Source organism: Mustela nivalis (assembly GCF_964662115.1).
Source record: "Mustela nivalis genome assembly, chromosome: 10".
Classification (NCBI taxonomy): domain Eukaryota; kingdom Metazoa; phylum Chordata; class Mammalia; order Carnivora; family Mustelidae; genus Mustela; species Mustela nivalis.
The window spans coordinates 4,822,847-4,839,578 of record NC_139029.1 but is presented as its reverse complement, the minus strand read 5'-3'; the positions used below and the strand labels follow the sequence as shown (position 1 = coordinate 4,839,578).

Sequence of the window (16,732 nt, the reverse complement as noted above, 5' to 3'; positions counted from 1 at the left end):
TTTTGATTAGATGGATTTGTGCTTGTAAATCACTGCGTGTCCGTCCCGGAGGAAGCATACTGCATGACGTATTTGAACAACAAGCACGTGGACGGATGGCAGGAGGAAAGCAGCCTCTGGCCCTCACAGCTGGTCCTGCTGAGCACTGATTTCACGAGCACCATCAGACGAGGTCACCTTGTGTCTGTGCTGGACCAGGACAAAACAACAGCACAGGCAAGCAGCTCTGCTCAGACAAAAACAAGAGCTCGTGTGAACCACAGGAATGATCCAACACCCGCTATCCTGGCTAACATGAGAGACGGCTGCTTCTCTTCCATCAAAGCTTGAGCCTCACACGGTTTGTCCTACTTTCTGGATAAAAGTGGTTGAGATATCCAAGCATAGGATCACCTCTGCTTCCAGATAGCCGCCAATCAAGAGCACAGCCCTACTTCTTGGAGCCCCTAGCCCCCCAAATCCCCCACCCCAGATCAGTTAGGTCCTTTTCAATGCCTCCTTACTGAGATACCGAATGGTTCCCCATGATATAAGGTTTTATTAAGATGAGTCAAAAAACCCCCAACTTTCTTTGGCTATCACTGTGTTCTTGGTGTTTGTTTTGTTTTGTTTTTATTTAGAAGACATTGCAAAAAATCAAGTAATAAAAATGAAATGATTTTCATGGAAACAATAGTTCAATATTCTATATTTTTAGAAGCTTGAGAGATTCTCTCCATCTTTACATTGGAGGATTCAGGTGAACTAAATTCTGATCTTAGAGCAGGTCTGCAAGAAATATAGGAGGACTTCGGAAAAGAAAGCTGCGTTACTGTTTCAGGGGACAAGAGGGTTTTCTCAGCTGAAACATCAAATAGTTCTATGAGTTAGGGACTCCGGTGCCCTGTGAAGAATTTAGTTTTAATGTTATGATCTGAGTTGGAATAGAAGTGTCAAGGATATAGGTTACCTTCCATTACCTACGAGTTAAGGAAGGGACATAGAAACAGTAATCATGAAAAAGTCACCCCACTGGCCCAGCTCCATTCAGCGCCCACTCCCCCAGCAGACCTATCACTCTGCTTCACCCCACATCCAGCCCTCAGTCACAATTAAGATTCTCTGCAATGAAAAGTCTCCTGTGACATCAGAAATGTGGAAAGTGCTGGCTGAAGCCGTTCAGGCATCATTCAGGTGACATTTGAGTCATTCCCTTGAACAATGCCTACACGGGGCTCCCAGGCAATTGGATGGATCCAATCAATAACGAGAGTGGGTGTTTGCCCAGCACCCTTCCTGTCGCCGGCACTTGTGACGCATCCTCTGGCGCGTGAAGTCCAGACCCAGAGTGTCCTGCTTTGGCAGCTCACCCTCCTTTGGAAAGTGGCCTTCAGGTCACAGGGATGGGGATGGACGTCTCTGCTAGAAAATCAACGCCTGAGAGTGAAGACCCAGCCCTCCTGCGGCTGCCCACGAGATCCCGTGGAAGGCAGCTATGCTCACCACTATATCACCAACGCGAGATCCCGAGGAAATGTGACATTTTCAAGGCAAATGGAAGGGCTTATTTTTTAGAGTTTATAAAAATCTAGCCCCATCGAGTAGGGCGGGTATCACTGGACACGTTGCTGTTTTCTCGTGTGGTCACCCTTCTTCCGGGGAGGGGTGGGCAGGGCCATGCTCGCCCAGTTCCACAAAGTGGCTCCTCTCAGGTACCCCTGCAGCATAAGGACCCCCGAGCACCCGGGGCTACCCTGAAAATGGTCGGTCACAGAGCTCCCCACTTCCCACAGTGCCAGGTCCTGTGAAGGATGTCAAGTATGGTGGCACGGGGTCCTAGAGCAGGCCCAGCGCTCATCACACGCCGCAGGAGCTTGGCAGGCTTCTGGACCTCGTGCAGCCTCCCTTCCATCATCTGAAAAGCAGGGATGTTGCCGCAGCTCTGCCCGCCACCCTGGAGACCTGGGCATGTGCTGCGCACAACACGCAGGACCTGGACACCCGCACTGACATCATCGGTATTATTCCACCAACAGAGGAAGTGCCCAACCTGCTAGGCTTTTCCCCATTATTTCTTGAGCCCATTCTAATCAGCCTCTCAACCCTTGGTGCCATCACAACTGTTCCTGCCAAAGACGTGGTCAGTCTCCTGGGCCCTCACCTGCTCCACGCTGCTCCCCTGTCTGCCCTCACGTCCTTGGTGATGTGTGTGGCCACACGCCTTTACACACCCCCTGCTGACTCCAGGTTCTATCTACAGCCCAGGTCTTCCTCCTGGACCCTGTGTGCGTCCAGTTCCTTCTCGACCTTTGCCTGGGCGGGGGGGGGGGTGCTCACAGACCCCCAAACCAATATGTCCAAACCACTCCCGACAATCCCCTGCAAGCCGGCGCTCCCCACCACTGTCCCCGTTTTGTTACGGGCGAGGCCGCCCTTCCAGGTTCTCAGGCCAAGGGCGCTGGGGCATCCTCCATGCCTGTCTGTGTGTGGCAGCCAATTCGCCAGCAAATCCTAGTGGTTCGTCCTTCAAGCAGCTGCAGAATCTGGCCATTCTCACCCCCCGCCCTTCCAGCCTCCAGAGGGCGGCCTCTCCACTTCCACCTTGTCCCCCGTGCCCACCTCCTTATGCCAGACTGAGTCTTTTAAAACATCATTCACATTCGGCCATATATTTGCTCCAAAAGGGCTTCTGTCCTACTCACTTTAAAGCCAGAAGTCCTTAAAATAACCAAAAAGAACCAAAATTTGCCCCGCTACCATCTTTTGTCTGCAGCCCGCACTGTTCTCCCCCTTAATACTGCCGGACCCATGCTGACCTCTTGGGTGTTGCTCAAAGCTCAAAAAGGCATAAACCAATCCTACCCCAGGGCCTTGGCAATTGCTATTACCTTTGCCTGGAATGTTTTGTTTTTGTTTTTTTCCCAGATAGCACATGGCACTCTCTTCCTTTCCTTCTATACTGATTACCCACAATGGCCCCGTGCCCTACCACCACCCTCCTGAGCCTACTCAGTTTTTTGCAGCACCTGTCACCTTCTGATGCCCTAGATATTGAATGACACAACTCCCTTGTTTCAAACCCTTCCTTGTCTCTCCTCTTTTCTATTAAAGGACAAAAATCCAAATTCCTTAACTTGGCGATGTGATCTAATCATCTAGGTGACTACCCCTCTGGTCTTGGCAAGCTGGGTCCAGCCTTTTGCAAACACACCGAGCACATCGTCAGGGCTTTGGTTCAGGCTGTGTTCTCACTCAGTCCCCGATCACCTCTCCCACGAAGCCCCAATTCTCCTGGGGGGGTGGGAGCGACTGATTCCCGAGGGATACTGCCCCAGTGCGATTGACAAGGGAGGCACTCAGGAGCCCTTTACACGCAATGGTTACTCCAGATATACATTAACATAAACTAAGTCTATATCCAATATAGATTAGGTTAAATTTTTCATGAATATGCATTCATGCAAATGAACCCAAGAGCCTGCAACTAATAGAAGTAAGAGTGGACCCCTATGATGTCTGAAACATCATCTGAATGGGAGCTGTGCTGGTGTCAGGGACCCAGGTCGGCTTCAAAAACAGCATAATCGCTGTAGTGTTTGAAGAGCACAAACGCATTTCTGATCGACTGTCCTGAATTTTGACAGCGCTCACTAAGGAAGCACCGGACAGGCTTGAAACACTAAGCAGAGTCACTTTTATCAAATTCTCCTCACAACTGAGGACTATCCGCAAAAGTTAGGCCCATGGGACTCACAGACAGACACAGCAGCAGCTTTGGTGAACTCAGATCAGTTTCAAAACAGACCAGAGATTTCTGACTCCGATGTTTATCCAGTGGACACTGGTGCTCCATGGGCACGAGTCACTCCAAATATGTCATACTCACTGTTTGCTTCTTCAAAGACACAAAAAATTCCCTTCTGGTTTAAAAAGTTAATTTGTGGGGTGCCCGTGTGGGTCAGCCCATTATGCGTCTGCCTTTGGCTCAAGCCATGATCCCAGGGTCCTGGGATCGAGCCCCCAGTGGAGCCCTACATTGTGGGCCGGTGGGGGGCCCTGATCAGTGGAGAGTCCGCCCCTCCCTCTACCCTCCCTCCTGCTTGTGCTCTCTTTCTCTCTCTCTCAAGTAAAGAAATGAAAATCCTTGGGGGAAAAAAAGGTAATTTGCAACTAATGAAAGGGACCTCCCTACCACGAAAAGTTGTCATCATCAGTCGTACCTGTTCTGCTGTAACCACAGAGCTGCGTTGCTTAACGCAAGGACCGTTAGGACTGAGTGATGTATCAGTATGTTTCTGGGACAAGGTGACATTGTCATTGATGGTCTGCTGAAGGAAAGAAGCTAATTTTCTTTTGAGCTTAAGCTTTTAGTAGTAACTTAATTAGGCCATCCTGTAAAATCATCACTAAGAACTGTCAGAAGTACCCCTGAGTCACCGGAGGATGACAAAGCTTGGCAGGGAGCCCCTTCCATAGAGAAGAGGAGCCTCTCCCAGAAACGTCCTCAAGGGGCACCAGCGCCCCCGAGCCCCTGCCTGCCTGCTTCCTGACCCCCACGGCAGGACTTGGCTTCCTGAATGCTTTATACAGACGCGTGTAACTGACAGACATAATAAATAGCGATGCAACGTGTACAATGCAACAGCACCTGAAAGAAACCACCGTCACCCTCGCATAGCTATTTTCACCTTTGCGAGATTACATGCCAGTTCTTGTCCACTGTCCTTTCTTTTCCCACAGTCTCCTTGTATTCTAATTCCTTAACATTATTCTGTTTTCCAAGTTTCTTTTTTCTTTTAAAGATTTATATGAGAGAGAGACACACACACAGAGAGAATATGCAGCAGAAGGGAGAAGAGAGACAGGGAGAGACAATCTCAAGCAGACTCCGTGCTGAGCGTGAAGCCAGCATGTGGGGCTCCATCCCAGGACCCTGAGATCACGACCTGAGCTGAAACCAAGAGTCGAGTGCCCAATGGACTGAGCCACCCAGTCAGCCCTGTTTTCCAAGTTTCTAAGCTCCATGATCTTCAAACTTACACGCTTATTTTAGGTATTTAGGGCAGAACCAGGTGCCTGAAAGGTGAATTATGGCTTGTCGGTGTGTACTATTTGAAGACATAGTGGGCTTACATTTTTTTTTTGTCATTCTTTTAAAATTTAATTAATTAATTTAGAGACTGTGCACAAGCAAGGGGAGGGGCAGAGGAGAGAGAGAATCCCAAGCAAACCCCCCACTGAGCACAGAGCCCGATGCAGAGCTCCATGTCATGACCCTGAGATCATGACCTGAGCTGAAATCAAGAGTTGGACACTTAACCAACTGAGCCATGCAGGCGCCCCTGTCATTCTTGTTTTTTAGTTTGAATTTGTTGCCAAGAGAAAGGGATAGCCCTTAAAATCCAGATTTCTAATATCAAGATTTGGCAACTAGCAGCAGGAGTCCACCTTTAGAGAGAGCATAAGCTCTCTACTTTGCCACACTCCCCACCACTCCCTATTGCATTCACCAAGCTGGCTTCGCTCACTTACATGATCACCTCTGACTCCTGTATGCAGTTCAGTCTGCGGTCTTTGATCTAACGTCTTGGCCTCCACAACTAAGGCTGCTGCTGATGCATTGCTGCTGTTGTGTTATTTCCTTAGGGTAAATTTCTGGAAGCAGGCTTACCAGGTGTAAGTGTATTTTCTCTCCTGCCATACTGTATTCAGTTTGGGATGTCTGGTGGGGCCACAGTCCTCTCTTGTGTATGAGCTGCCCCAGGAACCGTCCATGGGGATGTTCAGCAAAAGCTCTGCTGAACTGGGCCCGTTGAACCCTCTCTTCTAGGAATTTGCAAATTGGATTTAAAGATACTGTGTCGGAGCTGATCTCCAACTGAAGAAAGGCAAATACGGGTCAGTGGGGTGTATGTCTGGTCAAATACATGTGGAAAAGAAAAGAAAGCCAGTTTTGCAAAGAGAAAACAAAGAATGAGCTAAAATGGGCAGAGATTTATCAAGGCAAGGAAGTGTGGAGCCAGAGAGACGGACGGAGGGAGGCAAGCGTGGTTTCTGTTGGCACCAACCCGCAGGTTGAGCGCCTCTTTCTGTCATCTGGGTCCACAGCTGTGTCGTGCACCCGGCAGTGTAGGTGTGTTGTGGGTGCTGAGACGTCTGCTGAATGGCTAGAGGAGTCTGAAGATGACCACCTTCTGTCCCGTCAGAACTGTGTGCGCACTTGCCCTGACATTGTCCCTGTCCCTGTCCCAGCACTGACAACGCCCTGCTGCCCATCCAGGGGTCTGGGCTGGATCAATCCTGCCCATGAGCAGTACGGCCCCCGACCCCCCACCGGGGATGCCACTCTCCCGCCAGTGCTCCACCCGCTTCCAGGCCGTTCCTCCATTTCCTCTGGGAGATCCTGCACATGTATGGCTCCCTGACTCCACCTGGGTCTGTGCTCCCCCCTCCCCCTTCCCAGAGGCCTCCTGCCTGCCTGTCTGCCCACCAGCCTCGCTGCACTGTCTCTTCACTCTGCTTTATTCCCCGTAGCAGTAAAAAATTATCATCGCAAATACTCATTTTGCTGTCTGTTGCCTCTGGCAGGAAAGTTCACGAGAGTAGAAACTTACTTTGTTCTCTGCTTTTGCCCCGAAACATGGCCCGACACAGGATGGTGCCCCACTCGCTGACTCAGCAGATATTTACTAAGTGCCTCTAGTTTGATAACGGCCTGAAATATGTAACCAGGCCGGAGGGCTCAGTGCAGTGGGATAAGCTGAGAGAGGCATGAACATGAGTAATGCCTGGGATAGGTTTGTTACGATTTTTAAGTAGCGCCTTCAGGGAAGACCTCACGGAGGATGTAACATTCTAGCAAACACTCAAAGGAGGGGAGGAAGGGAGGCAGGTGCACATCAAGCAAAGAACATTTCAGGTGGCGAGCAGCCATGGCAAAGGTCCTGAGGCAGGAATGTGTTCAGGAAGCAGTCGAGTTTAGCTGTAAGCAGAGAACAGCACTGGAAGAACTGAAACATGGAATAGGAGCTACGGGAGATTTAAGAGACAATCAGCCTCATCAGGGATCAGTCACGTACAAGATGATGCACCCATGTCAAGTGTAGAGTTTGATGAGTTTTGGTCCATGTATATCTATGACCATGTAGCCCTATCCTTGGTCAAGATAGAGGACATTTTCATTACCCCAGAAAGCTCCCTCGTCCTTGCACAGTCAACCCTCCACCTCCCACAGAAGTGTGCCGCAAGTTCTAGAACGTCATCTGAATGGAATCATGCCACAGGTACTGTCCTTGGTCTGGCTTTACTTCACGCTGCCCAAAATCCTTGAGACCCACCCTGTCGTGTTTACTAGCTGCTGTTGAGTAGAGTTCTGTTGAGTAGAATTCCATCCTCCAGCTCAGTCCGGCTTGTTTGTCCACTCGTCTGTGGGTGGACCTTGGGCTGCTTGCAGTTTTCTAGGGTTGGGAATAAAGCTGCTTGGAATGTTCGCGTGCAAGTGATTCTCGGATCAATGCATTCATTTCCCTCGAGTATGTGGAGACCTTGCAGAGGGATTTCAGGGTTTGCATAATTTAAGGGATATTTAACTTTATGAGAAACTTACAAACTGTTTTCCAGGGAGGTTGTGCTGTTTTGCCTTCCCCTACGGGCTCGCTCCTTTTCTAATGCTTGGGATCATCAGTCTTTTTGAGCACAGCTGCTGTACTGGGCTGGGTGTATGGTAGCCCCTCACTGTGATTTTAATTTGCATTTCTCTGATGAGAATGATGTGGAATATTTCATGTCCTTATTAGAGACTTGTATACCTTCTCTTTTGGAGTATGTGTTCATTCCTTTCATGGGGTTTAGGCTTACTGAGTTATGGTTCTTTCTATGTATATATATTTTATATCTATGGAGAAATCTTTCATCAGGCATATGTGTTGTGACTTTTCTCCTAGAAGGGACTGGTCTTTTCATTTTCTTACAGGTATCTCTTAGCAGATGTTTCTAATTCTGGCGCAGTCAAATTGATCCATTTCTTGCTTATGTGGTTGATGTCTCAGCTAAGAAACTTCTACCTGCCTTAAGGTTGGGAAGGGGCTCGTGATTTTGTTTTTCTAGTAATTCCACAGTTTTAACTTTTATTTGAGGTCCATATGGGGTTCTGAGCAAGAACCTGACATGATTCGACTTGTGCTGTGTAGACGCTGGTGGGGTGGAGTGTAGACCCAAGGACACCCACGGGGAGGCCATTTGATGGTCCAGGCTGGGGCCAGGCCAGCAGACTGCCAAGGGGAGCAGTCAGTCACAGGAAATATTCATTGGTGAGGTTTTCAGGCGTGTGTTTCATTCCTCCTTGATGAACAATATTGAAATTCAAGACTTGCTCTGAGCCTGAAGGTTTGCTGTGCATTTTAACTTAACTTCACTAAAGAACTGGTTTTAAGTGTTAATCTGCACATTGTCATTCTTCGGCCATGGCAGTCTCCGATACAACAGGACAATTCATCTATCGCTCTTGATTAAGAAAAGGGAAACCAACACATTCCATGTCACGCTCTGTGTCACTCCTGCTAGGACTCAGACATCCATGTCCTTGTCTTGGCCACTTCAACTCATGCGTGACCCTTTCTTTGACTTGTGACTTCTTGCTGTCAGTCCTTTGCCCAGATTCATAAATGTAACTATTCTTTTTATATCTACTTTGTACACTAGGCATTGACAGCAAATTTATTTATTGTCTGTGAGTTGTTACCTTGAAAAATTACATCAATGCAAAGTGATTGCCTTTTAGCCTTCATAGCCAATAAATTTAATTTTTTGGAGGGGGTGAATGAGTCATAGGATCATATATATAACCACTGATCACAGAATAAGGAGTAAGCTGGAAGTTCCGAGCAACAGAAGCCAAGAAGGGAGACTCCTGTCTCTTGCCCAGCATGTATAAGCTGATCCCCTGGGGTTTGCTTTTCATGGGATGTTTACATCCTCTCCTTGCTCTGCCTGTCCCTGACTCCAGGGAAGAGACCCTGCGGCTCTCAGGTAAATTGAATTTGTTTCCCTTCTGTTAGTCTTGGAAGAGTCTTCAAGGGTCTTAAATGCAAAGTTAGAGATAAGAATGGGAATTCTTGTTTGCAGAAGTCTTTTCAGTCCTAGCTATGGATAGAATCCTAGAGGACCCTTACAATCCATTTTAGGCTTTTTTTTTTTTTTTCATTCTAAAACGGAAGAGAAAAAAAGGGTAGCTTTGCTTATTTCCTATTATTTCTGTAACCCAAACTTTTGTTTTGGTCAACTTTTTTTTTTTTTTTTTTCAGTTTAAAAAATTGTATGACATTTTAAACATCAATTCCTTTTGGTTTCTATTTTAAATGAACTGGTTGGATGTAGAATTTGTTTGTTCCAATTATAGATTATTTTAATACCATTTTCAGTTAAAAGTAATCATCTGATATGTGTTACATGAAACACAAATGTTCGTTAAGGAATAAAAAAGGGACAGTTTGGAGCTTGGGATGACATTGGTTTCCAGGTCAAGTATCTTGTTCTTTTTGATTTATATCTCATTCAGTTTAAGTTGAATTAAAAAAAGAATCGGTCAGTACTTATTTGGCTATTTCCTCTTAATTTAGTTTAAGGAATAAAACAACTGATGCATAAACATTTTAAATGGATTTTATCTTGTCTTTAATTTGGGGTACTTTTAGACTTTTTTTTAAAGGAAAAAACTCTTCTATGCCATTGATTTTATCACTCCTAGTCTCCAAAGTTTCTCCCAAGAGGCTTTTTGATGATGGCCAAGCACTGTTGGCTACTCACACATGCCCCGTCCACGGCTGCAACCCCTGACCTCCCGTTGTGTTCGCGGCCCAAAACAGGCATTAACTTTATTGAATCTCTGCTACTTAAAAAGAACAGTGAGAGGCAAGCACAAGATGAAATCAAGACTGGCTCTATCACTGTCCTTTTAAAAAATGTACATATTAAGGTTTTTTTTAAAGCTCTGATGAGTGCAGCATCTTACTCAAACCCTAAACAGGTGACAGCCTCCCTTCAAGTTCTTGTCTCAGTTTTTCTAATTTAGTTGTTCCTACATAAATGAGCCTCAAGACACGTGGCCGAATTTTACAGGTTTTTCATTAATATGCTTCAGAAATATTGCGAATGTGCTCGGATGCCTTTGTAATGCCTTCCAGCTGAGGTCGTAGCACCGCATCTGTAAGCTGAAAGCCAGCTGGCGTTCCGGGGCTCCCGGAGCCTCTGATCTCAGCACGGCGGCTGCCAGCCAAGAGAGCCATCCTGGTGCCAAGTGTCCCGCAGCATACCTTCTGCCTTCCTCCCACGTCCCACACCTCGCACGCACACTTGCCATACATCTTATATTCAGTTGACCAAGTCTCACATTAAAAATGTTACTATCAAAGTCTTTAAAGAGGATTTTAAAGGCTGACTCTTCTAATGATGGCGGTCTTCAAGTCTTGAAGGCCAGAGAGACAAGGAGTACTGACATCTTATTTGGTTATCAGAAGAACAGGGACAGTCTTGGCTCCCAGAAAAGCACCCCTTCCCTCTTCCTACCTATGCTATCACTCAGATCATCCACAAATGAAAGGTAACGGGCAGCAGAAGAGAAATAGGAACAAAAGAGAACCACTTTTCCAGTGGAAACATTTTTCAATGGGCCCTGTGGCTCAGCCTCTGCTCTCCTATTTGGGGTGGCTGAGCAGTTGGGCAAGGGCGTAGAGTCAGAACTAGATGCCCTTCTCTTGATTTTCTGTGCTGCCGGCTCACAAATCGGACCGTAGCCTCCCCACCTCTCTGTTGAGATACCAATGATAATTCACGAACACAGCACTGGAGGCTTCCCTAGTATTCCCTCCCTGCCCCAGAGCCCCCCTGAACACAATAGGGAACAGGTAATTGAAGGGTGAACAGCGTGACTAACCTCTATTTTACTCTATGTAGCACCTGATGGAGACACGCGATCAGCCTTGGATGAACTGGAGAGAGTGTCCCTCCTGCAAATGCTGCTGGAGATGTCAGGGGCAGAGAGGGGTGATGGTCTCAGGAAGGCAGGTAAAAGAATTCTTGCACGGATCGGTGATTTTATTGCTACTGAATTACTCTCTTCTCCACTAGATGAGGTAAAAACCTGTTTTGGAAGGGAAAGATGACCTATAAAACAGGCTAATAAATTGCCCGCCACTCTCCCCTTCTGGGGTCGAGACGGCTCTGCAATCTTGTGTTTTCTCTTTCTCCCCAACTCCTCGCCAGCATCGCGCTCTCTGTGCCATCCCAGCTTATGTATATATATTTTATCCTGCACAGATTTATATGGAGGGGAAGGGGGGTGTTATCGCAGTTTCCAGTAAGTGCAATTTGAAATCCCACTTTCCCTCTTGCTAAAATCTTGGGCAAACTACTTAATCACCTGGTACCTCCGTTTCTTATCAGTAGGCGGGATTGGGACACATGCCACCTCCGAGGGCTGTTGTGAAGGCAAGGAGACAGGCCGGGTAAACGGCCCCCCGCAGTCGCACACGGCCACCAATCAACTGCCCGCTTTTACGGTTTTCTCTGACTGTACTCTACGCACAGACACAAATTCCCAGGACATTCTGGAAATGAAATGAAGCCTTTTTTTTCTCCCTGGAGAAGGGGGTGGGGGGCGGGGCAGAGGGAGGAGGACGATCTTCAGCAGGCTCCACACTGAGCACAGAGCCTGACCCCAAGATCAGGATCTGAGCCCAACTCAAGAGTCTGACACTTAACTGACTGAACCACCCCGGCAGCGGGAGTCCACAAAGGGCGCTGCATTCTCCCGAAGTTAGCAGCTCAGTAGTTTATTGGAGACATTTTTAAATGAATGGAACATTTACTAGAAAGAAGTTCATTCATTTAAAATGTTTCCAATAAACTACTGAGCTGCTAACTTCCTGGGGAGAAAGCAGCGCCCTTTGTGGACTCCCCTCAGCAAGAAAGAACAGGGGCCCTGCCCGGCGGCCTTCAAGGAAACATCACTGTGGCGTGAAAACAGGAAGATCAGAAATTAGACGTGACTTAGTAATATTCTAAGAAAAACAAGCATAAACTGGAAATCACAGATCTGATGATGAATGGTTTCCGAATACTGTTTTCCAGGTCTCAGTACCAACATTGCTAACACCAGAGGAAGCATGAAAAAGGTAAGTGGCTCTATTTATGACGGTCAGGTGAAGCATTTCATACCTTGACTTTAGAGGATCCTGAATTCTTGAACTGGGTTGTGTCCTGGGTGGAAATCATCCCTTCAAGTAACTGGCCAATCGGTGTTATTTCAAAGCATTACTTTTCCTAAATTCTGATCCGTATTAGATGTGACCACAAGCATTTTCCCAGAGCCTATTTTGGGTAAAAATTACTGTAATAAGTTTAAGGGAATGAACAATAGATAAGTCCCTACTCTCCAGTCTGTCATCCCTGTGCGAGCTCTTTCATCATCCCCCCACATGGCCCGGGGCCGGCAGCCCTGGTGTCACTGGGAAGCTCGGGAGAAATGCAGAATCTCATAGGGAGTCAAAATCCCTGCCCCAGCACGAACCACGGGTGACTCGCATGCGCATTCCAGCCGCTGGGTGCAGGGTCTAAGTGGAAGAGCGCTGCGCTCAAACACGCAGGTGGAGCACGGGCCACAGAGGGCGGGGCACGGGCTGTACTCTGGGTGTGGGGGAAAGAGTGGGAGAGGGAACCGGGGAATGATAATAGTAGATGGCTAGAAATGGCATGCAATTCCTGGAGGGCCTCCGATGCTGAAAGGCAAGTCTGCACTTGACCATCATCACTAACACCCCCAACCTCTACGTGCTTCCCGAAGGGTTTGTGCTGGGACACCAGTCCCAGCAGCCAATCGACCATGCCCACTGTTCTAGCCTCTCCCACCTCGGTGATTCTCTGTTATGTCAGCACACCGAAACCTCCATGAAATCCCGAGGTAAACTTATTTAACTTTAATCAAGAACTTCCCAAACATTTTGGCCAGAGACATCTTTTTTGGTGTAGTACCCACTAGCATCCTTGTAAAAATATACCGGACACACTGCATCCTAGAGACGGCAGACACGGCCTGTGGTCCCAATGGGGCGAAACCACCCAGCAGGGGTCGGTGTGGTGTCTGCAGGTGACGAAGTAAAAGTCATCATTCTCAGGTTTATATTCTTCTGAGTAGAAGGAAGATGGCTAAGATTCTAAAATCACAAAGGTGATTAGTTGGATCTGCTCGTGTCGTTCTGCAGTAACGACAATACTCAGGGCCCACACTTCAAGAGAAGTTCATTTCAGGGGAAATACAAGATCTGTTTCACAAAGAAGATAATAAATAAATGGACAGAACATGTTACTGACCGAGTATTTCAATAGAGATGGGTCAGTGAGGGCTTGGGGAACTTCACGGCCATCAGTGGGCTGGACCCCTTTCCAGAACCACCACACTCCAGGTTCCTAGTGCAATTACACACCACATGACAGAGCAGACACCTTTCAGAGGTCCTAAGTCTTAACTATGGTTCCTCTTACTTGTAGGGGTCTTAATACATTGATAACCTCTTTTTTTTTTGTTTGTTTGTGGGTTTAGTTTCAAGCCTTCTCTGGACAAGATCCTAACATTTTCCTGAGTCATCTTTGGGCCAGATACAGGAAACAAGATGAGAAACGTGGGTCTCCTTCTGAATGCTTCTGGAAATACTGTGTCTGAAGTGAAATGAACATCTACTAGTCAACCCAAAAACAACCATCTTAGGAAGTTAAAAACAAAAATGCCTGATTTGAAAATAGTATAGAAAAAAACTTAACCCTGCTCATTATTATTTGGAAAATAAATCCTCTATGTTTTGCAAATATCATGAGTGGTCATTTTACTTATAAATGTATCCTGAAAATTTACTACTTTTCTTTCCATCAATTTATCCTTGAATTCTCTGAAAATTTAAAAAGTGAAGCTAGTAAGTGAACAGAAGCAAAAGTAAAATTTAGCTAAGAGAGTTACACTACAAATTGTTTAAACATTATCTTACCTCCACGTCCTCTCAACCTTAAAAATCACAACTAATGTTATTGCTTAAAAAAAAGTCTGTGGGCGCCTGGGTGGCTCAGTCAGTTAAGCACCAGTTAAGCTGGCTGCCTTCAGCTCAGTTCAGGATCCCAGGGTCCGTGGATCAAGCTCTAGGTCTCCCAGGGCTCCCTGCTCACTGGGGAGTCTGCTTCTCCCTCTGTCCCTGCCCCACACAAACCCCCTTGCAGGAGCACGTGTGTGTGTATGTGTGTGTGTGTGTGTGTGTGTGTGTGTCTGCGCTCTCTCTCTCTCTGAAATAAATAAAATCTTAAAAAAGAAAAAAAAAAAAAAAGGAAAACCTTTTACTTCCTGGATTTAAGCCCTCAAGGACAAATCTGTAGGGAAAGACGTCTCAAGCTCGAAGAACGGACGCGTCACCTCGGGGGCCATGTGGCCACTAAGCGGCCGTGGGAACACTGGTATCCCGCGCTGTAGAAACGAAGCTAGGCTCGTCCCCCGACCCACGCACAGGGCGGGCACCACAAAGCCGTTTCATATTCACGACACCAGAAGGCCTCGGAGGAACTCCAGGGCTGTGTTTCAGGGGTAGGGGGTGGCGACCCCCGCGGATGGGGCTCCGGGGTGGGATTGGGACCTTCGCACCCCTGCCCCCGCCGTGCAGGGCGAGTCGTCCGCCAGGGAAGGGCTCCCTCCAGCCCGCGGGCTGCGCTGCGAGTCGAGGGTTCGAGCGAGGCTTCTCTTAGTCTCGGGCGGCTGCGGACGGAAAATTCAGGGCAGGCGCCCGGAGCGGCTCCGGTTAGAGCCGCGCGCCCGGGACAAGCCCGCGGCTGTCTCCTCTCCCCGGGATCACTGCTCTGCTGCGGGAAGGTGCCCCGGACCTGAAGCCTCTAACATCTAGTCTGGGCTTCGGGATCTCGACCCGTGTTTTGACTCTGGGATTCTGTTGCGGCCACAGTGTCACACGCGCCTCGTGACGCGCCCGTGTGCTCTAGGGAACCAGACACAACACGTCTGACGCTGAATTCGGAGGCAGGCGTTCCGACAGCGTTGACGATGCACAGACGCCGAGGCCCCGCCGGGCGAGGTCTCAGGGATGCCGGAGGGGGGGGTAAGGGACTCGCCAGCGCAGCAGGAGCTCAGACCCCGGCCCGCACACACCGTGCTGCTGAGAAAACCAACGTTCATCTGAGCACCTTGCAATGCCTCTTAGTAAACATTTCTTGATGATAAAAAATACATATTCAGGACAAAGGTTTATTGACACAGTGCAAAAGTATATCAGGTTCTACATGTACATAGTTTATTTGTTTTTAATTGAAAAAGATACCTGATTGAAGTATTAATAACCATTAAAAACAAGTAAATTCATACAATTAATTATAAATTCAGCTGAAACAAAATTTCAGTTTAGATTAAATTGACCTTGAGAATTATAATGAAGTTTTACTTAATTGCATAACAACTCCGTTCACACAGCATTCTGTTTTTCATAAATCCTGACCTCCTACCCAAGAAAATGCAGCCTTTTGGGTAATATTTGTGTAAACATCAAAACCTATAATACACATTTTTATCATCCATTCCTGTAGTTATTAATACAAAAAGTTAATAAACTTGCACGACAAAGTGTAAAAGTGGGTACAGCCCCCTTGGGGGACAGCAGCGTCACTGCTGAGCCTCTGCCTCGCTCCAGCAGCGCAAGCATCACGGTCCAATCCCTACCTACGCCAACTGAGCTACTTGTCAACATATGAAAGTTACACGCGGTACTACAGCTCTGCCTACAGCAAGCACCAGTTTCACACCGAGTCTGGCGTCAGGTGCACTCCGTAAGATGTGTAAGGCAAAGAGATCAGCAAAGTGAGATAAAACCAGTACCAGAAAGACTGAAAAAGAGTTGCTTCCACGACTGAGAACATAAGGTACAAAACGTGCTGCATGAAGCTGCATGACCTCTGACAGCCACGTGTCATTTCTGATTTATGCAGATTAAAATTTTTGTCCCTGCAGAAGGTCATGAAGAGTACACTGATGGACCACATCCGGGCTCGTTAGTTTTTTAAAATTTGATTTCTCACCAAGGGCAAAAATACCACAGCACCTGACCGCCGCGATGCGGGCTCAGAAATCATCCGGACCGAGCAGAGCATGAGAGCTCCCCTGTCCTAACGCCGCGACACTTGCACGGAACAGCTCAGCATTCAAAAACGGCTCGGATGCACAGAACTGCCTTCCAGGAAAACCCATTTTAGAAAGCAAACCTGAGCTACGGGAATTGAGAATCAGGGCTCCGCAGGCATCATGCAATCACAGATAAAAAGGTTAAGTCTCCTAACCATTATCATGATATACTTTTATAAAAACGTATAAAACTTCAGAGGAGGAAGAGTGTTTTCTTAAAAACAAAACAAAAAACCAAAATAAAACAAAAAAAGAAAGCTCAGTCTGTTAGATAGAAGATGAAAGGTTACTGCTGCTCCATTATTGGCTTCTGGTCCTCTTGCTCCTCTGTGTGGGTCCCACGTCATCCAGAGTCTGGGCAGGAACCACGGACTTCTCTGAAGAGCAGGGAGCGAACTTATCAAGTAAACAACCCACTCACTTCCTTGAAGACACAATTATGGTCACGCAGGAAGCACTGATCTCTGACTGCTGCACCCCTGCGAGGACGGCGGGGCTCCCGCAGGCCACTGCTGTCCCCGTGGGCCGCTGCTGTCCCAC

General features: G+C 47.5%; 1 protein-coding gene across 1 annotated transcript; it reads left to right on the top strand.

Annotated features, from left to right (window-relative positions):
* Window positions 1-8,903: 8,903 nt before the first annotated feature.
* On the top strand, window positions 8,904-13,756 carry UTS2 (urotensin 2; the record flags this gene model as incomplete). Its single annotated transcript, XM_082686704.1, has 4 exons — window positions 8,904-9,006; window positions 10,930-11,040; window positions 12,106-12,149; window positions 13,574-13,756. The coding sequence occupies 4 exons, from the start codon at window positions 8,904-8,906 to the stop codon at window positions 13,691-13,693; spliced, it is 378 nt and encodes a 125-aa protein (XP_082542830.1). The 3' UTR covers window positions 13,694-13,756.
* Window positions 13,757-16,732: the final 2,976 nt, after the last annotated feature.